This window comes from Cebus imitator, unplaced genomic scaffold (genome assembly GCF_001604975.1).
Source record: "Cebus imitator isolate Cc_AM_T3 unplaced genomic scaffold, Cebus_imitator-1.0 Scaffold77, whole genome shotgun sequence".
Classification (NCBI taxonomy): Eukaryota; Metazoa; Chordata; class Mammalia; order Primates; family Cebidae; genus Cebus; species Cebus imitator.
In genome coordinates, this window is record NW_016107392.1 from 599739 (window position 1) to 623569 (window position 23831).

General features: G+C 34.9%; 1 protein-coding gene across 7 annotated transcripts in view; it reads left to right on the plus strand.

The window, feature by feature from the left end:
• Positions 1–23831, plus strand: part of CNOT4 (CCR4-NOT transcription complex subunit 4) — a 146212-nt gene that overhangs the window by 84014 nt on the left and 38367 nt on the right. For 4 of the 7 annotated variants that reach the window (XM_017532512.2, XM_017532515.2, XM_017532517.2 and 1 more), the window contains exons 3-7: positions 591–788; positions 8133–8219; positions 8943–9044; positions 9778–9903; positions 12738–12871. In XM_017532512.2, coding sequence (XP_017388001.1) covers positions 591–788; positions 8133–8219; positions 8943–9044; positions 9778–9903; positions 12738–12871 — 647 coding nt within the window. The remainder of the gene's footprint in view (positions 1–590; positions 789–8132; positions 8220–8942; positions 9045–9777; positions 9904–12737; positions 12872–23831) is intronic. The other 3 variants (XM_017532513.2, XM_017532516.2, XM_017532518.2) reach the window with 1 other exon arrangement.

Sequence of the window (23831 nt, forward strand, 5' to 3'; positions counted from 1 at the left end):
GGAGACGTCTGACTATTGCCCAGGCTGGAGTGCAGTAGTGCGATCTTGGCTCACTGCAACGTACACCTCCCTTGTTCAAGCAATTCTCCTGCCTCAGCCTCCCTAGTAGCTGGAACTACAGGCGCCTGCCACAATGCCCAGCTAATTTTTGTATTTTTAGTAGAGACAGGGTTTTACTATGTTGGCCAGGATGGTCTTGCTCTCATGACCTCGTGATCCACCCACCTTGGCCTCCCAAAGTGTTGGGATTACAGGCATGAGCCACTGCGCCTGGCCTCTTTCCCTCTTACATAGCACCTTAGAAGCTGAATCTTCCCATAAACTGTGTTAGATACTGCGGGGAATGTCACGATTGGTTTGTTGTTGTTTTGCTTTTAAACCATAGATGTTAAGTTTTAGCACTAAAAGTGGTCTGTGCTAACCTCCAAAAAAAATTAAATAAGAAAAAATCTTAAGCAACTAAAACATTGATAAAGGGAAAATGTAACAAATAACCACATGCCCACCACCCAGAATCAGATAATTGCTTATGCAGTTTTTTAATTTTTTTAATTTAATGCCAACTTCTTATGTTTGTTTCATGCTTAAAGCCATATCCAGAAGACCCAGCAGTTTATAAACCACTCTCCCAGGAAGAACTGCAAAGGATAAAGAATGAGAAAAAACAGAAACAAAATGAGAGAAAACAGAAAATATCAGAAAATCGCAAACATTTGGCAAGTGTACGTGTCGTACAAAAAAACCTCGTCTTTGTTGTAGGTTTGTCTCAGCGCCTAGCAGACCCAGAGGTAAGTCCTCTTGTTTTCTTTGTCATCTTGATATTTTTTGTGTTTGCTTGTCTTATTTGGAAATAATAGTTGACCCTGCTCAATTGTGTGATTCCTCTGAACACATATCTTGAAGGAGAAAATAGTAAGTTACTTTTTAATAATTGCTAAGAAACCAATGACCAGTTGTGATCTTAGGCAAGTGTCTTAGTGTTTCTTGGCTTCAGTTTGTTCAGTTGTAAAACTAAGGAGTTGAACTAGATTTTTTACATGCTAACAGCCTGTGAAACTTGGATAATGATTCTATTTTGCTGTTTAGGCTAACGCGTGACATGAATACTCTGGTTCGTTCCTCTTTTCTGTGTCTATATAAGGACCAACAGTGGAGATGCAGTTACTTGAACCCACTAGAGATTTTAGTAACCTGGATTTTAAAAATTCTGCCCAAGTAGTAATTCTTGGTTTTTCAAAATCGTTGCTATACTGTGTCATCATTCCTTACTTACTCACTTAAACCAGTTAGTGGGAAGAGGGAAAATTTGGTAATGTGAAATAAAGGACCAATTTCTTTGTCATTCCTTCAGCGGGAGGAGAGCGCTTAACTTGCTTAGTACCTCTTTTTTCTCTCCTTCCATCACAAGCTTTATTAATGTTGAACTCACACTTTCCTGAGGCCCTTGGATATGCATCTGCTAATTTTTAGTTTCTGATATACCATGAGATACTGACTAGATTGTTGAGAAGGCAAATATAAGCTAATTGACAGACAGAATGTTTACTTGGTAGGAGAGAGCTGTTTTGGGGGAATCTTCCAAAAGATCCTTGAGAAGAGTGTAAAGTAATGTTTGGCATAGTACCAATCAGAGGAAAGAGTGTAATGAACATGCTTACAGAGGTAGGAACCTTTGGACTTGACTGAGCATGTTAAAGGCCAAAGGAGGAGGACCTTTAAGGAGTATAAAGCCTGTTTTTGTAAAAATTAATTTTAAAAAATGAATCTTTATTGACGATGAGCTTATATGTGTTGTGATTATACAGGGCTTCAAAATCAATATGAAATGATTTTGACCCTGCGAAAGTCAGGGACATTAGTAAGAAGGATCTGTCATGGACATTAAACATGGAGGCAACTCAAGAATTACTAGGACCTAGGTCCAGGGATGCTGGCAGTCAGTAGTTACATGATACTCAGCAGACCAAGTTCTTTTGAAATCCGGAGGAGTGGTCTAGAGTTTATACAGAAAAAGTCTTCTTCAGTAAGAAATGTTCAGCAGAGAGCTCATTTTAGGTCTATGACTCAGCTTCAGCAGCCAGTTCTCCCTTTTTTTAGAGTAAGGTAGTGGTTATTCCCCAGGCAGACAGAATCCTACCTCACCTTTGATCGTTTCCTTGAATGACACCTCAACTTTGCACTAATCCTCCTATCTCTGTCTTTTAACTCTTCTTTTTTTCTAACCACAAGGCATTTCTGTATACTCTTCTAACCAGTGACCAGTGGACATTTATGTCTCTGTTTACTACTACTAATCTTACTGATTAGAATCTACTTTTTTTTTTTTTTTTTTTNTGGTGGCGACACTATCTCACTTTGTCACCCAGGCTGGAGTGCAGTGATATGATCATGGCTCACTGCAGCCTCAACCTCCTGGGTTTAAGTGATTCTTGTGCCTCAGCCCCACAAGTAGCTGGGTCTACAGGTATATGCCATCACATCTGGCTAATTTTTGTATTTTTTGTAGAGACGGGGTTTTGTCATGTTGCCCAGGCTGGTCTTGAACTCCTGAGTTCAAGCAATCTGCCTGCCTTGGCCTCCCAAAGTGCTGGGATTACAGGCATGAGCCACTGCCCCCCACCGAGAATCTGCTTTTGCCTTTCTGAAACTGCAATTCCAGTAAATGAATGAAGCTTTTATCTTGATTTGAGAGCTCTTGAATATGGATGTTGCTGTTTTTATTAATGCATCTTGGATCTGAACAGCTGTAATACTGGGAGGCATATGAAATAGCATCCAGAATTTGGATGAAATTAAGGCATTGACTGAATGTGATTTTTGGATTATAAGTTTTCCTACCCCTTCTTTTTGGGTATGTGATTTATAAGAGGTCTTTTTTGTTTGTTTGTTTGTTTGTTTTTGAGACAGTCTCTGTTGCCCAGGCTGAAGTGCAGTGTCACGATCTTGACTTACTGCAGCCTTCACCACCTGGGTTCAAGAGATTCTCCTGCCTCCACCACCCCAGGAACTGGGATTACAGGCATGTGCCACCATGCTCGGCTAATTTTTTTTTTTTTTCCAGTAGAGATGGGGTTTCACCATGTTGATCAGGCTGGTCTCAAACTCCTGACCTCAAGTGATCCACCTGCCTCGGCCTCCCAAAGTGCTGAGAGTACAGGTGTGAGCCACCATGCTTGATCCTATAAGAGTTTTTGATTTACTAAAAGAGATTTCTTATTTCCATTTCAAATAACTCTAGTAAGATTTATCTGAAGTGTTATACTGAGAATCTAAGTGGTGACCACTGAGAGAGAGTACTTTATCATGAGTCTATAAGTATACGTAAAAATATGCTCTACCAGTTTTATATATTTGAAATAATTCTTTTTTGGTGAGAGGGCATTGGATTTTCTTAAATAAAACAAATAGTTGCTTTCCTTTATTTCTCTTGAAAGTCCAGGAAGACCAGAGACAGTGTTTTGCTTTTTATTAAATAGTACCACTTCTAAATAATATCTTTTAAAATTCTTTTAATTTATCTTTTTAATCTTTTTAGTATTTGGAAAACTTAAAAGTTGGCTTTACTAGGAAACTCAAAAGAAGGTTCAAATTGTTAGCGTCACTTTTAAGTCAAAGAAGGATCCTTGTAATTTAATTGTCTTTGGATGATGAACAATTTGATATTTGACCTAATTCTGATTAACAGAATCGGAGAGTTTAGGAACAATTAAAGCTTATTTTGAAAATAATTTTTGCATACCAGAAAACTTCAAACCAAGATTGATTGTCAAATGTATTCATTTGTTGGTCAATAGTAAAACAAATGATCTTAGAAGACGAGGTAATTAGAGCCAACGATTAGATTAGAAGTAATGATGATCACCTTCTAAGTCCTAAAATTTTAGATTTGTGAGGACCTATTTCATTCATTCTGCAAATTAATTCTTGAATGCCTACCATTTGCTAGGTACTTTGATGGGATGGGGGGTGCCTTGGGAGGGGCTGGGGGGTAGGATGGGGTTGGGGGGAAGTAGGTGGCAAGCCAGACACAAGCTTACAGACTGGTAAGAAAGACAGAATTTAAGTGCTTACATGTGTGCTGAGTATTTATAAAAGGAAAGCACACAGCTTTGTGGGAGCATGTATTAGAATATTTAGCTAGTGTGGAGATTGATGGAAAGCTTCTCTGAGAGAGGATAATTAGGGTCAGCTTGAAGAATTAATAGGTGTTATCTAGGCAGTGCATAAAGAAGAGAGTCCTGGGTGTATGTGGTAACCCAGAAGAGCAGCCTGTTTAATGAACTATATGACTTTAAAGACACCACGTTTCATTTTACAAATAAGAAACTCAGGCAAAAGGAATTTGAGTGACTTGCCTATGATCCTACAGTTCCTATTACAGTGTATTCTTTGTTGATGATTGCCCTTTTGTTCATCCATTCATTCATTTATTCACTCATTCATCCATCTGATTACCAAGTTTTTGTTTTTTTCTCTGTAGTGTCTATGAATACTTGACTGTTTTCCCAAGGAGTGTAGACATTTTGGTCACTAGGCATGCCCTTGGGCATTTATAATTCCATCCAATGGCCTTTTATTTTTTATGTTAGTAGGGAAACTGGCCCACTGTGAAGTACATATATGACATTGAGTGTATAGATAATATGCCAATGTACAGGGTGCTTTGTCTACTTTCCATACCCTTGTTCACTAGAATACTATTTTGCTATTTGTTTAGGCAGAATCTAGAGTATCCAAGTTAATATGCAAAGTTTAAATTCATTGTTTTTCCCTTGCCTGGGCATTGTATTTCTTATCAACCACTTGCCATTTGCTAATACTTTGAGGGCCACCAGTATTACAAATCCATGTAATTTTTTTTGTTTAATGCTAAGATAGTTTAGGTTTTCATTAAGTGTTTATTGAGTACCTACAATATGGCAGGCATTAAGACACTGAGCATATACTGATAATCAAGCAGTAGTAGATAGTAAGTAGTACCTTCCTTTTTACAAAAGTAACAGTATGAGAAGTTTTGTGTGCTGTGAAGGCACAAGGGATAGCATTCAACCTTGCGAGGGAGCTGTATACCCCTCTGCTGTCTTTGGGGTAAAGTGCTTCTGGCACAGGAACTGTACAAGTGCTTCTGGATGAGAAAGACCTCAATCTGCAAGTGATTTGTTTGGCTGGAAGATTAGAATGCAGCGGTCAGAGATAAGGTTGGTAAGGTAAGTGGTAATGAATCATGAAGGGCTTTCTAACCATGCTGAGGAGTTTGCACTTTATCCTAAAGGCAGTGGAAAGCTTTTGAATGTTCTTAAGAACAGTGACATGGCTAGATTTGTGCTTTGACAGTACCATTCTGGCTGCAGTGTAAATATAATTACATACCAATTTCATATTGTTACAAAGGTGTTAACACCCAAATATTGGCTAGAAACCGTTTCCATAAACCATTGGCCTTCAGCCTTATCAGACTTGAGTGTCTACTTTTTAAAAACTAATGTTAACACCCTTTGACTTTCATGAAATGACTTCTTGATAATATAATTTGTCTACACACGTAATTTGAAAAAGTATATATAAAGGAGGAATAAAAGGAAAGTAATTATAAAAAGACTATTTGTACATATAAATCCTTGGACACTTCTACTCTAGAACCGTGCTATTCAAGATGTGGCCTCTGGGCCAGTAACATTAATATCACCAGATAACTTTTTTTTTTTTTTTTTTTAATGTATAGCAAAAATACAATCAGGAAAAATCTTTTTAATTAATTAATTGATTTATTTATTTATTTATTTTGAGATGGAGTCTCCCTCTGTTGCCCAGACTGGAGGGCAGTGGCGTGATCTCGGCTCACTGTAACCTCTGCCTCAAGTGATTCTCCTGCCTCAGCCTCCCAAGTAGCTGGGATTACAGGCACCTGTCACTACGCCCGACTAATTTTTGTATTTTTAGTAGAGACAGGGTTTCATCATATTGGTCAGGCTGACCAAACTCCTGACAGAACTCCTGACCTTGTGATCCGCCCACCTCGGCCTCCCAAAGTGCTGGGATTACAGTCGTGAGCCACTGCACCTGGCCTCACCGGAGAACTTATTAGGCAAACTCTTTGACCCTGACTCAGATCTACTGGATCTGAATCTGAATTTTAACGAGATTGTCAAAGGATTTCTTTACATATTGAGGCTCTTAACGTACTATTTTGTCCTATGTAATAACGAAGTAAGCTAGTTGTATCTATTTGGAAAATCATGGACTGTGACAACTACAAATGCAGATTGTTACAGGTGTATGCATTGGCTACTCAGGTGCCATGGAACATCAATAATGTAATTTTTCTCAGATAGTTCTTAGTAAAATTTTAAACGAAGCATGTGTAGTCATCCCCTGATTACATGTTATTTGTTTTCCTAGAAACTCAATGTATGTTACAACTCGGAAAAAACTTTGTAATTATGTATAATATGGAATTTGTTTCTGGCTCAATTATAAACAATTTCATGCCTGTCTTGTAGGACATTTAGAAATTGAGCAGGACATTCTATGTTGTATGGGGCTAGCCTCAGCCTTGTAAGACATCTCTGGTCCCTATCCACTGAACACCAGTAGTCTCTCCCATTCACTTTAACAGTCTCCCCCAATAAAAGCTTTCACAAATTTCCAGACTGCCCTCTTGAGAACTACCGCCATAAACTTATGATGCCGATGCAAGACAACCTGTGACCAGCCTGAACTCTTTAGAGCAGATGTCTTAGCTATGAGGCTGGTTGCTGAGTTGGTATGCATCCAGCTGGAATATTGAATGCAGTTCCAGAAAGCTTTTTCAAGCTCTGCTCTTCTGCTCTTCTCTCTTTATCAACCTGAGACTTTGCTACAAATAACCTAAGGGTCATTGTGCTAGCTACTATTACTATCATATCCCTCAGGAGATTTGGGTGGAAAAAAGATTGAAACCCAGTGTAATCACCTCACCTTCTAATCCATTAGAATTGGCTGCAGCAAACATAACAACCTTATACTTACAAGCACCTAAAATAAAATATGGTAAGATTAATTACTATTAATTAGGTGGAAGACTAAGAATTAATGATATACCAGCCATAGATTTATTCATGAAGCTTTGATTCTATCAAATGCAGAACATAATAGCTAAATTATAAGTATATAAGAATATTATAAAATATGAATGGAAAGAAATACTTTATACACACATGAATAGGTACATGCAGAAAGCTTTCATTTGGAGAGAGCTTGCTATTTGGAGAGATTATAGGAGCAGTAGGTCTAAAGATACATTCTAGGAAAACAGAATTTTGAGGTAGTTGCAAATTATGGGAGATGTGTTTTTATCAAGCTACTTACAGGTCAAATTAGCCAAGGTTAAGTTTGTAGGAGAAGCTGAAAGAATGCATATAATGTTCACAAAGTAAAGCAGATGAGGTACATAGGGGAAATAACCTCTAAGAAGTAACCAGATAATAAAGAAATGTATAAATTTGTTTCCCAAATGTTACATACCAGGAAAAGTAGGAAACAAACCTCATGGGACAGATGAGAAATGATAAAATTGATTGACACAGGAAACTATATGCACAGTGATAAATCATAAAGCATAGAGGGTTGAGTGGACACTCTGTTATTTGAAATTTGTAATTTATAAATAATGTTTTAATATATATCAAATTTTATATACAGTAGATTTATGAATAGACTGTCTCTGTTCTTTCAATTTTATCTCTACCTTTAATACATAATTTTGGCCATTGTTTTTGAAGAATTGCTTTTTTATAAGGATCATCTCTTAATGGGAATGTAGTTAAGATCGTTGATCTGTTTTGTGTTTAAGAATACTGTACAGGTAAGATCCCATAGATTATTGGAACAGTTATTAGAACATAGTAGATAATACCAAACTTAGTGAGTCTCAGTTTCTATTCAGTGGGTCAAGAAAAGAATAGCTTTTGGACTCTTTTGATTTCCTGTAGGTTAGTTACACATACTGCAATTAGGAGGTAGTCACATTTATTAGAAAACATTAAAAATTACTATTTTCCTTTTGCTGAAGAGGGGTGATGAATGTCTCCATTATAAGGATAAAGCTGTTGAAAATGGGGACAGTTTATACCTTATTTCTTCTTCTTTTATAGGTTTTAAAACGACCAGAATATTTTGGGAAGTTTGGTAAAATACATAAAGTTGTCATCAATAATAGCACATCATATGCAGGCTCACAGGTAACTAATTTTAGGGAATTTTGCCTTTCCTCCCTATGGTCTGGGCTTGACCTGAGCTGTTCCAAAGGAAACTTTGCTCTTTGTGATTAGAAAGCTTGAGGGACAAGGACTTAAGCAGTGTAGTGACCTCTGTTGGTGGGGTGGGGGATTTTTTTGGTGCTTACAGTTGATATAATAAGAGGGAAATAGTAAAACAAACATTTAGTAATGGAGTGAAGGGGAGGGGAAGGTGAGTCTGTTATCAAGCAATATGATAATTAGATGACGATTAGATAATGATTTCTAATCTGTAATATTTTCAGATATTGAAAACTTAATAGTGTCTTTCTTATGCTGATGTTATCAGATAGTTCTCCAGATTGCATTTATTTTTGAGAACATAATTTGACACAGCCTTTAAATCTTGTTTTTAAATCTAAATTTTAATTTTTTATAACCTTGATGAGCCTGTCAAATGACTTTTTAAAAAAATAAATGCCAAGCCAAAGTAATATTTTATTCACATATATTACAGTGTTCTTAAAATCAGATAAAATTCATTGAGTATGATTACTTTGAAATGAGCTAGTTTAGTATTTAATTAAAATTGCTATTACTACTAATTATTGTCATTAGCAATAGTAATCGTCAAGGTCTTTAGAATTCCCTAGGTTGCAATAGAATTTTTTTTAGTATTGTTTAATTTGAGGCTAATAACAGTGGAATGGGATCTTTTCACTTTAGGGTCCAAGTGCCAGTGCTTATGTAACCTATATCCGGTCAGAAGATGCTCTCAGAGCCATACAGTGTGTCAACAATGTGGTAGTAGATGGCAGAACACTTAAGGTAATATAGTGCTCTTGATTCTTTTTTTTTTTTTTTTTTTTTAAGGGAGAAGAGATAAAATATAGTAAGTAGAGGAGAACCGAGCATTTATATATTAAATTTGACAGTTAATTTGAAGAGTCTACCTTAGGGTTCCATACCATTTATTATAGCTACTTTGTTTACTGCTGATTTCTGTAGGGTCCTGTTTTACCAGTTAGGAATAAACACATTCATTTTTAGGGGATAATCTTTTAAAATATCATATTTTTACATAAATCTTATTTTGTGAAAATAGAACCATTATTTTCATCAGAAATATGTAGACGTTCTGATCTTTTGTCCTTAAAATATGGACATTGATTCAGGTTTGAGTGAAGAGGCCCACTAAACAAAGCTTTACTCTCAATGAAAGAAGGATGGCATAATTAGAAAAAGAAATTTGTCTAATCACTCATAAGATGGAACAGATTTTTTTTTTAAATCTACTCTCCTGATATCTAGGGAAGATTTGGGTGTTCAAGTTTTGAATACCGTAGACAGATTTTTTTTTTTTTTTTTTTTTTTTTCCAAATGAGCCTCATCTATAATAAATCCTGCTAATAATAGTTCTCTAGTATTTGCAGCCATACTTTTTGTTTTGTCATGTTGGTGCCTCATTTTAGGTGATGTGAAAACACTAAACATGGAGATTCTCATTGTGTTGTCAGTTCACGTTGAGTCTTCTTTTCCTTTACCCCTCTTCCTCCCGCAGGCCTCTCTAGGTACAACAAAATACTGCAGTTACTTCTTAAAGAATATGCAGTGTCCAAAACCCGACTGCATGTATCTTCATGAATTGGGGGATGAGGCGGCCAGCTTCACAAAAGAGGAAATGCAGGTAGTAAAGTCATATGAATTATCAACTTTACAGAAAAGGGAGTATTTTTTTTATTAGTTAAAATTGCAAAAGCAAAAATTAAGGACTTGATTTTGTAAAAACTGATTTTACTTTAAAGTAGCATTTTCCAAACAGTGTTTAATGGAAGGTCAGTTCTGCAGGATATTGTTACAATAACAGTAGGTCTGTGGTCAGTTAAGTTTGAAATGCTAAATTAATGAAGATGAACAGGTTTCTTTGCTTTAAGACTTCCTCAGAGTCCTTAATATGCTAATACGTATCCTTGAAGGTAATTTACAACCAGAACTTAGTTGACCAGAAAAACACTTTGGGAAATGCTATTTTAAGGGGAATGTCCACAAAATGAAAGCTAAATGGGATATTGTAATTATTTGTTAAACTAATCTATACTCTTTACAGAGCTTGCTAGAAAATAATATTCTGTCAAAAGATACTGATAAACTAATATTATTTTTATAAAATTATTCTCTCCCTGAAAGTGTCCACTGAGTCAGTATCCTATAAAGGGTGAATTGACGGCTTAATATCCTATGTTCTTTTTTACATTTCCTCTTCTCCTGTCTCCTTTCAATTTGTAGTATAAACATGCCTTAACAAGTAAAAATGTTGACCATACGACATATTAAATGAGGATTATACCAAAGCACAATGCTGCACTTCCCTATTGTAGATGAGGACTTCAGATTGTTGCTGTGGACTTTTCAGGAATACTTCTCATTTAGAAGGTGGGGGGCATTCATTGCTACCTTTCATTCTCCAGGTCAAACTAGAGAAAGTCTGGTAGGGGCTCCGTTAAGAAAAGATTGTTAAATGGAGTATTACCTTTTTTTGACTTGGAGCTAGTACAGATTAAATCCCATTATAATAAATACATTGGAGTTTCTTGACAGTGTGGTCTTTATGATTCAAAAACAATGTTAAAATAAGGTCTATCTGATATTTAATAAGGACAGATGACTTACTGATTTCTTAATAAATGCTTTTTTATTTTGTTTTTTTGTTGTTGTTGTGTTTTGGATGAAACCCTCTTGAATGAAATCTAAGGTAGAACCATTTCAAACTAAATTGTATCTAATAGAGGGTATACTTTATTCATATTTTCTGTCAGTTTCTGTATATCACAATTTCTAAGTCCCACCAAGTTGATCTCATTTAAAGTAGTGTTAAACAATAAAATAAAATGTATAGGTAGTCCTTTGGAACTTGTTTGTAATGGGATTTAACCTGTCTTTATGAACTGCCCCTGTAGAGTCGTTTTAATATCAAGTTGAGCTCTTCGTGGCTTTCCACACATATTAGTGAAAGCCATATCTCCTGAAGAATTGATTCCAGAAATAATTTTCGAGACTTCTCATGTTTTAAAAATGTAAATTTCATATCTAAATGTATTTTAAAAAAAATAATTTAAAACTCATTTCATGATGTTGTCCTGAATTTATCTTGCTCTTTACCTGAGTTTAAAATTACTTTAAAAGGGGATTATTTTTGTTGTTGTTTAAACACTTTCTCAATGTAGAAAAGAAATTTGAATACTTTTATGGCAAAAATCAGAAAATCTTTTCTTGTTACTGCGTAACTCAAAATTTAGTGCCATAGGAAATATTTATAGGTCCAAGTGAAACAAGCAAGTGGCCTCTCAGAACAGGGAACGATGCATTGTGCAGTATATATGATACAATTATGCTCAATTAAATGCAATTGCCCTTGTTATTGTTTTGGTTTGTTCTGTTTTGGCTTTGTTGCATAACATCTATTTAGACCATAATTTAAAAAAATTAACATATCTGAAGGTAAGTAAAAATATTCTTCCAGTCATGATATACGTGCAAATAGTAAAATGTTAGTCAAAGTAATTTCATTATCATTTATTTTTGTGTCTTATTAGCTTCCACAGGCAATCTTTGACTAATTTTTCCCATAATGTTTGTGACATTGCCTTTTGATATACATCTACCCAGCTAGAGTAAGCACAGCCTGCTCTTGTGTATAGAGCAGAGATGGGCAAACTTTTTCTGTAAAGGGCCAGTTAGTAAATATTTTAGGGTTTCTGAGCTATGTATGTAGTTTTCTGTTACAACTACTTCACTCTGCCTCTGCTACACTACTGCACTCTGCCTTTGTAGCAGAATGGCAGCCAAATACAGTATGTAAATGAGTAGCATGACAGTGTTCCAATAAAACTTTATTTACAAAAATAGGCAACTGGCTGTAAATTGCTGACCCTGGGTCTAGAGTTTAAAATACATTCATTTTTATTTTACTTTTGATAACCACAGAGAAAGAAAAGAGAAAGTAAAAACTAATTAATGCAAGTTTTACTTAGTGTCAAGATAATGAAGAATATAGTAAAAACTGTTCATCTGTGTATTACTTCAACTGTTAATCTCCAAATTAAAAAGGAGGTCATTTGATGAATTTTTGCTGCTTTTCAGAAAACTCAGTAATGACCTGTTACAAGACTTAATACTTACATGAAAGACTTGGAAGTAGGTTTAAAGTGGACCTTACACTTTTTGAGCTAGCGAAATGTTCTCGCCTTAATATGCTTTTCTGTACAATAAGTGGGTTGATGAAATGCCTTAATTTATGGGGTATATATCATTAATTTTGTTGGAATGACTTTCATTGATCTAGAAGTTTTGTTGTAACCTCACAGACGTCTCTTATTTTATTTAAAAATTTATTTAAATTTTATTTAATGTTTTATTTAAAAATATCTTGTTTTATTTAGAATATGTTTAATAAGAAGATTATTCAGTATTTTATACCAGCCATTTTGTGAATCCCACTGCAGTTTTAATTTCTTTCATTAGGCAGGTAAACACCAAGAATATGAACAGAAGCTACTTCAAGAGTTATATAAATTAAATCCCAATTTTCTTCAGCTATCTACGGGTTCAGTTGATAAAAATAAGAACAAAGTGACACCACTGCAGAGGTATGATACGTAAGTATTGATATTAATATAGTCAGACATCTTACCTTCTTATCAGTTGATCTCTTCATTTTAGATCTTTTCAGGCAAAAGCCTTGTTGACAAGGTCTGTCATTTATGCAGAATGGTTTAGTTATATGGGAAATGTTGAGTCACAATTTCTGGGTTTGAATGTTTGCTGCCTACTGTTCCCTGGTAACACTTCAGACTAGCTTTTTGATGAGTTCACCTTTTGCAGTGATTCACAGACTACTCTGAGCCCAGGGAATACTTTCCTTATTAAAGAAAAAATTAAGGGATTTTAGGTATTAAAAGGCTCTGATGACCAAATTGAGGTTCCCCCTAATTATATCAAGGATATAATTACTGTATATAAATATTATAAAAGGGAAAGCATGAGTTATCTGAAGGAAGCCTTGTGTGTTGGGGACACAAATATTCAAGGATATCTAGTTCCAGGAATCACTTAAGTCTTTTATATCCCGTAAATTAAGGGAGTATCCCATATTCAGAATCTTATGCATCTTGGAAGACCGGGCATCTCCTGTCATCCACCCCAGCATGGTTTTGGGTAAACTATATTGTGCCAGTGCGTAAGTAAATTTATAGTCTTCAGTAGAGAGTCTCATTGTGATATAGTGATTTTCATAACTTAGATTATATTTTGTTATGGCCTGTCAGAAAAGCATATACTTAATAAATATAATAATTTGCGAATTTTATTCTATCCTGGACTTTCTTTAAATTTGATTAGTTTGTTCTTTTTTATTAGATGAGTTTAACGTTCATCAGGTGAATTTTAAAAGTAAATAGTTGTAATTAATTTGGGTATGTTGATGGTCTTTTTTTAAATTCTGAAGTTAAGTTTGTTTGAATGATGTTTTAATGTTTAGGTGTTAAATATTATAGCCCAGTGTCTATTTGGTGCTAAAATAATGTAGGAACTATTTTTAAATGTACCTGATAATAACTACATAGATTATTATCTGAGTCAGTTTCTTCAAAAACACATTATTGTGTTTAAATTTTGAAGTCTGTGTTTATTTGTTTGGATAGTAAAAATTATTTAGATTATTAAATACTAATTATACACATACATTTATGCATATGTGTATGTAAATATAAATATAAAATAGACCACAAAGCAAAACGTAAAGTTATTGTATAGTAAACTATGTAAAATTTGTTTATATCAAAGCTAAAAATAAAAACTAAGTCAAAACAGATCTTTCTGGTTTGACAAACTTTGATCTTCTCCTTTAATCATTTGTACCCACCCTTTTCTAGCCCTGTATAGTTATTTTATGACAAACCATATGCTATTACTTACCTTATTGGTTGCCACCTCTGTAGTGGTTGGTATAAGAATGAAGTTATTGTAGTAAACAGTGGTTTTTAACATTTATACACATCATTGTTTGTATTAAAAATGTTGTCATTCTAATTTAAGTCATTTTCTGGGTTTTTAGCCCCTAGTGACTTCAGAGCAGAAATTTAAAATTGAGATGATCTCTTTGAGATAACATTTGTTATTTTTGAATATAAAGCTAATATGTTTTTATCCAAGGAAATGTGAAAAATTTATGAAAGCATACAGAATAAAATAAATATTGCATATGATCTCAGTACCCAGAGCTTTTCACTGAAAGTGATTTGTGTACAGCATGCCCTTCAATAACATCATTTCATTCAGTGTTGTTTTGTTGTAATGTTGATGAGAAAAAAAATTAATTCCCAGCTAGGAGCACTGCTTCTGTGGACTTTGAATGTTCCCCCATGCCTGCATGGGTTTTCTCTGGGTTTCCTCCCACATCCCAAAGCTGTGCACGTTAAGTGAATTGACATGTCCAGATTGTCCAGACTGTGAGTGAGTATGAGTGTTTATGTGTGTGAGGACACCTTGGCAATGTCGGCTCCTGCCTTGCCCTCTGATTTCCTAGGATAGGCCCTGCCACCTGCAACCCTAAGGAGGTTGGAAGATGAGTGAATGAATAAATAGAAATTATTGTAAAACATAAAATTTTAAAGTATTATTTATTTTCTTATACACTGATTTCTTGCATTGTGTATTTTCTTAGTCTTTTTTTCTTCTTGTGAATGCAAATGTACCATTTTACACTAAGTACCTTGGTTTGTTACATTTGAAAACATAATACACATTATTATGAATAATTTCCCCATGTCACTAAAACATAATTTTGATGGCTACGTAGTATTTCATTATATGTTCATATTTTAAATTTATTAAGCCAGTCTTCTGCTATTGTATGTTATGTTGACTTTGGTGATATTATTTATAACACTGTGACGAACATCTTTACATATAAATGTTAATCATATATTATAATCATATTATAATATATAAATAACTATAGCTTTGATTGTTCCTGAAAGTAGAACTGCTGAGTCAGAGTACCTATTTCCTTGGCTTGAGTATTGTTTTTCCTTCTGCATACTTTCCAATTTGATTTTTTTAAAAAGCCATCTCATTTTAACTTGCATTTGATTAACTGAGTGAACTTTTTATGCACTGTGAGTTTATATGTTGACCATGTTTTATTTGTGTGTTTAAAAGTTTTATATGAGTTTAGAGATCTGAACTTCCCCAGTCAGTTGATCAATTATTTGTGTTTCAAGATACATTTAATTTATAAATCAGCTTTGGAAGAATTTATGTTTTATGACACTGAGACCAGGTGTGGTGGCACATGCCTGTAATCCCAGCACTTTGTGAGGCCAAGACAGAGGATCACCTCAGGCCAGGAGTTCAAGAGCAGCCTGGGCAACAAAGCAAGACCCCTGTCTCTACAACAAAAACAAAAACAAAACATTGAGTCCTCCCAGCCATTAACATAGCATATCCCTCTTGTGCCTTTCAGGAAAGATTTTCTTTTTCCTCTTTTATTGTATTGGATCTCCCTACGTCTATTTGAAAAATCCTTAGGCTAAAAAATGAGAAAATAGTGTTAGACTAGTAGCACTAACAGGTGTTCTTACTGCATACTTTACTTTTATGGGGATATCTCTAGTGTTTTATTTACTCTTTAAGGACGATTTTGATCATTTACTTGAGATAAGTATTTATAATCACAATATAAAATACCTTGTTATTCCTAATTTATTGAGCCTTTTTTTCCTTTAAATTGGAAATGAATATTGGAATTTACCAAAAGTCTCTTTGACATTTATAACAAGTAGACAAGTAGTTAGCTTTTACTGTGTTTAATCCATTCTTGCATTGCTATAAAGAAATACTTGAGACTGTATAATTTATAAAGAGAAGAGATTCAATTGGCTCACAGTTCTGCAGGCTATACAAGCATGGTGCCAACATCACTTGGCTCCTGGGCAAAGCGAGAGGTAGGCACATCATACAGTGGAAAGCAAGAGGGAGGGGTTGGGGGGAAGGTACCACACACTTTTAAATGACCAGATATCCTGTGAACTCAGAGCAAGAGCTCACTCATCACCAAGGGGATAGCCCAAGCCATTCATGCGGGATCCACCCCCATGATCCCAAACCTCCCATCAGGCCCCATCCCCAACATCGGAGATTACAGTGTAACATGGGATTTGGTGGGGACATACATTCAAACTACATCATTTACTTATTTTTGTGATCAGTTATTAATAGATTTACTAATATTTTATTTACTTTGCCTTTATATAAAGTATAGTCAGGTAGTCCATAGAGCACATTCGTAACTGTGTTGATAGCAGGAGAATGTCTAGGAGCCACAAGTTGTAAAGGAGGATAACGGGAGGAAAAGAGGAAATATAAAACAAGTAAACAAATAATAATATTGCCCAAAGCCAGTGCTACTGAACCTCAGCTGGGACCAGAATAAAAAAAAAATTTTTTTTGAGATAGATTCTTGCAGTCACCCAGGCTAAAGTGCAGTGGTGTGATCATATCTCACTGCAGTTTTGACCTCTCAGGCTCTAATGATCCTCCCACCTCAGCCTCCTGAGTAGCTGGGACTACAGGTGCACACCAGCACACCCAGTTAATTTTTCTATTTTTTTTGTAGAAATGGGATTTCGCCATGTTGCCCAGGCTGGTCTCAAACTCCTGGGCTCAAGCGATCCACTCACCTTTGCCTCCCAAAGTGCTGGGATTACAGGTATGAGCCACTATGCTTGGCCAGAATGAATTTTGACATAGGTGTACATGCTTTGCATAAGTGCATGATATAGAAACTTTTTTGTGTGTGCTGAGGTAGGGGTGGTTTTCTGCTTTAATGCAGTTGCACAAGTTTATTAAATGACAATTAATGGCCCAAGTTACAGAGAGTAAGCCTTTGGCTGACCGTCAGTCATATTGAAGGTCTCCTTTGATCTCTACTTCCACATTGCGATCACCCAGGGTAGGCATACAGTGGCAGTAGGTAGTAGGGATGAATTTGTAGGTAAGATTTCTTCTCACAGGAAAGACTTGCCAAGTTAGTGTGATGAGCAGTGTAACTCTTTCAAAGGTCCTACCCAAGAGATAGGTTTCTTTTTCGTCAAAGTAAGTTAAGACTTAAAACTTGCTAGGAAAAAAAGAAACTCAAAGAAGGGTTTCATTTTCACATTTCTTGGCATTCCTAGATAGTGGGTAGCAGTTTTACAGGAAGAATTGCAAGAAAGCAAGGGCTGGAACCTTGTAGATTGAGACCCTAAGCTTAAAATGTGATTTTCTCTTATTTTCAATTAAACCAGAGTACAAATCTGAAGAGTACCATAGGTATTAATCCTCACTGAACTCTGACATTGTCCCACTAACATATGTGTTAGTAAGTGAATTTTTCTATATTTTATTCCTGTTTCACCTAGTGAGCAGAAAATTCTAAAAAAGGAATTTGTCATCTGTTCCCCTTCATTATTATGAATTTGAGAGTATATCAGTCATAATGAGTTTTAAACTATATATGTGGATTGAATAAGTTGCTTTGAAATGATGAATACAAATAATGAGAGAGGGAAGTGATGAAGCCTTGCAGTAATGATGCTTAAGGACTGGATATTTTATTGTTTTTAAGTTTGGGGCTTTGAAATATCTTCATTTAGATTGAGATGCTATTTAAGTACCAACTGTGAAAGGAATAGTAACTAGGTAGGCTGCTGTGCCCAAGACAGTGAGCAGGCCTAGTTACAAGAATTATGGGGTATGCAGATCACTCATTGTAAATGGTTATGACTTGATATTGTGGCTGAAACAAGCCATCGCTGAGGAAATGGTGATGTTCAGCTTTAGACTTAGGTGGAAGGAGGGTGGAATAAAAGTTTTGAGTTCATTTAATATCCTCAGTAGGCCTGTGTGGTATATATTGCTTTCTTACTGAGGGTAAAAATACCAAGTCTCAGAGAGTTTAAACAGTTTACCAGTATCCCACACAAATAAGCGGTAGACAATATTCTGACCAAAGTCTCTGTCACTTTAAAGCCCAAGCTCGCCTCATTCTCCCACTCTTCAGTCTACAAGATGTAAAATTCTTAAGAGCAACCCTTAGAAAAACTTTTTAAAACATAAATTAAATTCATTTAAATGAAACCATGCCATAACTGTATGTAGTTTGATCTTGAAAATCTCTGGTGCTTGAGGCTTATTACCTTAAGACAGATACAGTGGATGGATTGTAAATTCCAAGGAATTGATGTTATTTTTAGCAAAACTTTCCCTGAGCCACAGATTGGTGGCAGTAATGAATTAGCTAGAGAAAAGGTGAAAGGGAAACTTCTATAAGAATTTATCAATTTTTATTACATCTGAGAAGGAGTATACATCTTTTAAAATAAAAATACAGCTATATTCTTACCAAAAATCAAGTATAATCTCTGATATACTAAAGGTATAGTTAAAATACCTTATTCAGCAGAATGGGAGTGGTCGCTGCATGAATTCTGTTCTCATACCCTGACATTTAGAAAAGGTGTGGTTCATAGATTTGTAGAAAAAAGCCTCAAATAGAGATTTGTTAGATTATGAATAGGCCTAAGGATATTTGTGAACACTGAAATTTTTTGTAGAATTTTGCATGTGTGCACATTTTTGTTGAGCGAGGACTGACCTAAAAATAATTATCAATTAAATGATGGTGTAAAGGGCACTTGTCTGTTGATAACCTATAGATAGATTGGGATGAATTCAGGAGTGGAATAAAGCAGTAATTCTCAAAGTATGGCCAGGAGCCATGAGAAATGGACTAGTAAATTGAGTTAAAGGTTGCTAAGATTTTTATATTTTCATTAAAATCAGTGTATTACTAGATTTTTCTGAGTTTATATATCTCAGAATCTTCCTTTTTTCTCTTGAAAAGTTTTCTTCCTATGTTATATTTGGCTGTATACAGAGTTAGTTTACATATGCATATACAGTGGAAAACTAATAAGTGAACTGGGGTATCTTGCCCCACTTAAGTCGAATATAGTCAAAAAAGAATTAGAACCACTTGTCTAAAGTATTTGTCCCAGAGGGTGGGGTGGAATGAGTGTGTGTGGGAGGAACACGTAGAGATAGGGTTGTGTTTGCCCTTATTTCCCAGAATAAAAGTGAAGCAAGTGAGAAGCTGTGTGTTTAGGTTTAACTTAAATCTTTTAAAAAGATTAAGTGTATTACTGAAATACAAAATTAAAATAAGTGGAGACTTGCTGTTTTTGAAAGGTTACCACATTTTGTGATATGTTTAGGATAGTAGATGTCCATATTTCAGCTTTATTATTAACAACTAATGCTCTGTACTTATTAATAGTTACCAAAACATTTATTTTCATTCATGTTAAGTAGGTCATGGGGTTATGAGGGAATTCTAATTAAAATCATATTTACATAACTACAATCATTCTAGGTTTAATGAGGCATATTTTCTTGCCCTTTTTTTTTTTGTTTTTAAATTTATTCTAAAGAGACAGGATCTTGCTGTGTTGCCCAGGCTGGCCTCTAATTCCTGAGCTCAAGTGATCCTCCTGTCTCAGTTTCCTGAGTAACTGGAACTATAGGCACATGCTGCTGCACCCAGCTTCTTGCTCTGCTAATAGCTAATTATGCCACTTAGATATGGCCATGTTTTAGTAGCAAAGTAATACTTCAGATGTTTATGTATATTTGAAGCCTGTGTCAAAGTATATTCTGTAAAGGCAAGTTTTACCTGTTGATAACTTGAATATATTCTTTGTGTTAGCAAGTGTTTAAAAATATCTCAGAATTACTTAGGGACTCTGATAAACAGGAAAATTAAGATAGATACTTTGAAATGAATATAGATAGGAGTATTTAATTTAGAAGCAAAATGATTATTTATTTATATAGATAGTAACCTGACAGTGAAATTTGGAAATGTCTGTTATATTGACTTTTATCCTTATGTAAATTTTATGTTTAAAATGTAAGTAAATTTTATCTTATGTTTAAAATGTAAGTAAAAATTAATAAATCACTTGGACTATTTTTCTTCTGCATTTGGTAAGCAGAAGAACCAATTCTGCTAACATTTTTCTTAGTCCACGCCCATCCTTGAAAATGTTTTTTCTTTGATTCTTCTACTGTATAATTGGTTTATGTTGCAAATTTTTAAAAGCAATCATGAGACTATGTTTAGTAATTTGGTTGGCATCACCATTACAGAAGTAGTAAAAGAAAGTAAAATTCAAGCATTACCTTAGGGGCAAGTTAGAACAAAGCAAAACTTGGCCGAACATCCACAGATCCAAACTGAGACTCAGCTGTGTCAGTGACTACCTGTTTGCTGACAGTCTTTAATTTGATTTTTTTAATCTGTAAAACAAAGTATTTACATTTGATTTTAATGATTCCTTCTACTTGTGAAATCTAATAATTTGAGAGACTTTGAGGAGTCTTGATGCCTTTTCATTGTGTTCCTCTTCTCTGTTGCAGTGATCATCAAATGCCAGACACCTCAATTTAGGCTAATTGAATCAGAATTCCCAGTGTTGGAGTCTGGATATATACTTTTTACTTTAAATAAATAAATATGTATATATTTTGTGTGTGTATGTATTTTAAAAAGCTCTGTCACACTTTTGGGTTAATTTACAAATATTTGCTCCTAAGAAATCTGTAATCTCATCCAGGTGCTGTGGCTCACACCTGAATCCCAGCACCTGGGGAGGCCAAAGCTGGTGGATCACTTGAGGCCAGGAGGTTGAGACCAGCCAGGCCAACATGGCGAAACCCTGCCTCTACTAAAAATACAAAAATTAGCTGGGCATGGTGGCACACACCTGTAATCCCAGCTACTTGGGAGGCTGAAGCACAAGAATCATTTGCATCCGGGATGTGGAGGTTGCAGTGAGCTGAGATCATGCCACTGAACTCCAGCCTGGGCAGCAGAGCGAGACTGTCTCAAAAAAAAAGATGTAGTTTCACCATGGTTTTTTAAAACAATTTGGGACTGAAACTTAAAAAAAAAAATAGTGAGATCACTTGTATGAAAATTTATGTTTTTGAACTTTTATCTACAGGGATTTATACATACAATATTGCCTTCTTGGAATACCTTGATTGTGTTATGAGTGTGTTATGAGGCCGGATTTGATATTAGTACTTCTTAGTCCCACTTGAATCTAGTACTTTTCAATGAACTGCATGGTATTTATGGACTTTAATATCTTGATTTCTCCTTCTCTTAGCATCATGACAGTTTCAGTGTATGAGTAAAGTATAGGTGTAGTCAGTCTTCTTAACTCCTAGCCTTTTCAGAGATGATTGTCAACCTCTGTTTTTGTCTCTATCAGTCTTTGTTTTAGTTCAGTTTATATTATCTGCTTTTCTTTGATTATGTCCTTGAGGACAGAATTGATATCTTCAGTTTTCAAACACCTTTCTAGCTTTTTCCCTTACTAGGCAGCTTCTGCCCCACTGCTTTATGCTGTACAAACGGGTTTTTAAAAGAATCTCTCCCATTGAAAATGGTATGAATAACAGAATTTCAGCTTCAAAATGCAAGTAATTTTGTTTAGTTTGGTAGAAAGAGGTTGATTTAAGAAAAGCTGTAGGTTTATTTTTGCTTTTAAATAAAAAGCCCTGTGCAATTTATCTTAGTGCACCCAAATTCTAATATCTGATAACATTTGAACCTGGCAATTTTTGACCAGGGAATAGCCTGTTTCATGGAATAGGTGTCTCTTCATGAGTAAATATGGTATTTATTAAAGTTTTCATTTTCTTAGCAGTTTACCCTCTTGGCACGATAATGGGTGGGTGGATGCTGAAAGTAAAACAAATTTATTAATATGACCACAGCTTAAGCAAACACCGTGCTTAATGGGGAGGGAAGCTCTGCATCTGATGCCAGTGGAGTTGTGAGGACTGTGACCTGTTGGTAGTAGTCTCGAGATAACTCTTTTCTCTCTAGCCATTAGAGAAACAAGGAGTTCACATTAATTGGAATTTGTAAATGTACTTTTTCTTTCTATTGGGGTTACCTATGTATTTTCAGGTATTCTTCTATCTTTCTTTTCTTCTTTTCCACTGATAGCTCCACTTATTAATATAATATCAGGTATAACTATAATGACTTGTTATAGCCCACATAGAAAATAAAATAATTTCTAGTTATATCTTTACTCTTAAAGCTTTTCATTTATTTTTCCTTTGTTAGTTATTGTTAAAATAAATTGAGAAGAATGTAGTAAAACTGAGTAGAACATAAATTTGCTGGTCTCTTGCCATAATCCTGATTTTTCAGCAGCTATTATTGGCTAGATAACACAATCTACAAATTTTTAAACATCTTAGATAAAACTTTCCCAGGTAAAGCATAAAGTATTATGAATCAGTACGTAGGGAAATTGCAGTTAGAATGGTGGACAAGGTGATAAAAGTTATTCTAATTAGTTGTAATCCAGAAACATCCTTAAGATTTATTTTTTATGTAATATTTTCATTTGTTGCCCCAGCCAGTAGCAAGACGTTATTTATATTGAAAATTATTATTTAGTGCTCTTATGGAAACGCTAAATTGGATGGAGGCTAGGAAGGTGAATCAAGATCCAGACACTAGAAATTGTCGATTGTGATATCTTTCTTTTAGCCTTTTATTTATGTTACTACCTCTTTCTCTCAACTTGAAGCCCTTGTTACCATAGTATTACTGCAAGTTTATCTTGGATTATCACTATTATGTTCCACCACCAAATTAATCTTTCTAAAACACTGCTTATTTAGGTCATTTCTGTGGCCTCTGGAGTGTAACCTGTGTTTACCTTTCTGTCCTTACCTTCCATTATTATTTCAGCTATCCCGTATATTAGCTAAACTAATTACTAAGCTCTCCCAACACTGTCTCCAACTTTTTGACCCTTGACACAGAAGGTATTCCTACCTTTAATGCTGTTCTTTCCTCTTCCTCTCTTTCTTCTCCTGTTGGGTAAATCTTTTTAAGGACCTACTTAAATTTGAACTCCCCTAGGATACTTTCCCTAATTGTCCCACTTGTGGTAGCTTTGCTCTCTTCTAAAGGTTTATGGCATTTTTTTAATTTAAACAGTTCATTTGATAAAAGCACTGGATGATGTTTGTCTGCACTTGTCTTCTTTGTGCACTTATTTCCTTTCCCCAACTTAGTGAATTCAGGGCTATGTCTTTAAACTGTTTGCATTACCCACATTACTTAATATTCATTGATTTGTTGCTATTTTATGAATAGTAAGTAAAAATGCTCTTTAAGTAAATTTCAAATCTGTTTGCTTATAATCAAGAACAAATGGCAATGTCTGCAGAAGATGCACCTGGGATTCAGATTGCGTACTAGCCCTTGTTAGATTTTTTTTTTTTTTTAGAACAATTAAATATGGTACCAGTAAGTCACCTTTTTGAAAGGGGACTTTGTATATATTTTCAGGAAATAAAATAATTTTAAGAAATTTAAAATCTTAATTTTTTTCCTTACACGTATCAGAACAACACATTTGAGTAATGGTACAGGCATGTACTGCATAACAATGTGTTATTTTGGTCAATAATGGATGGACC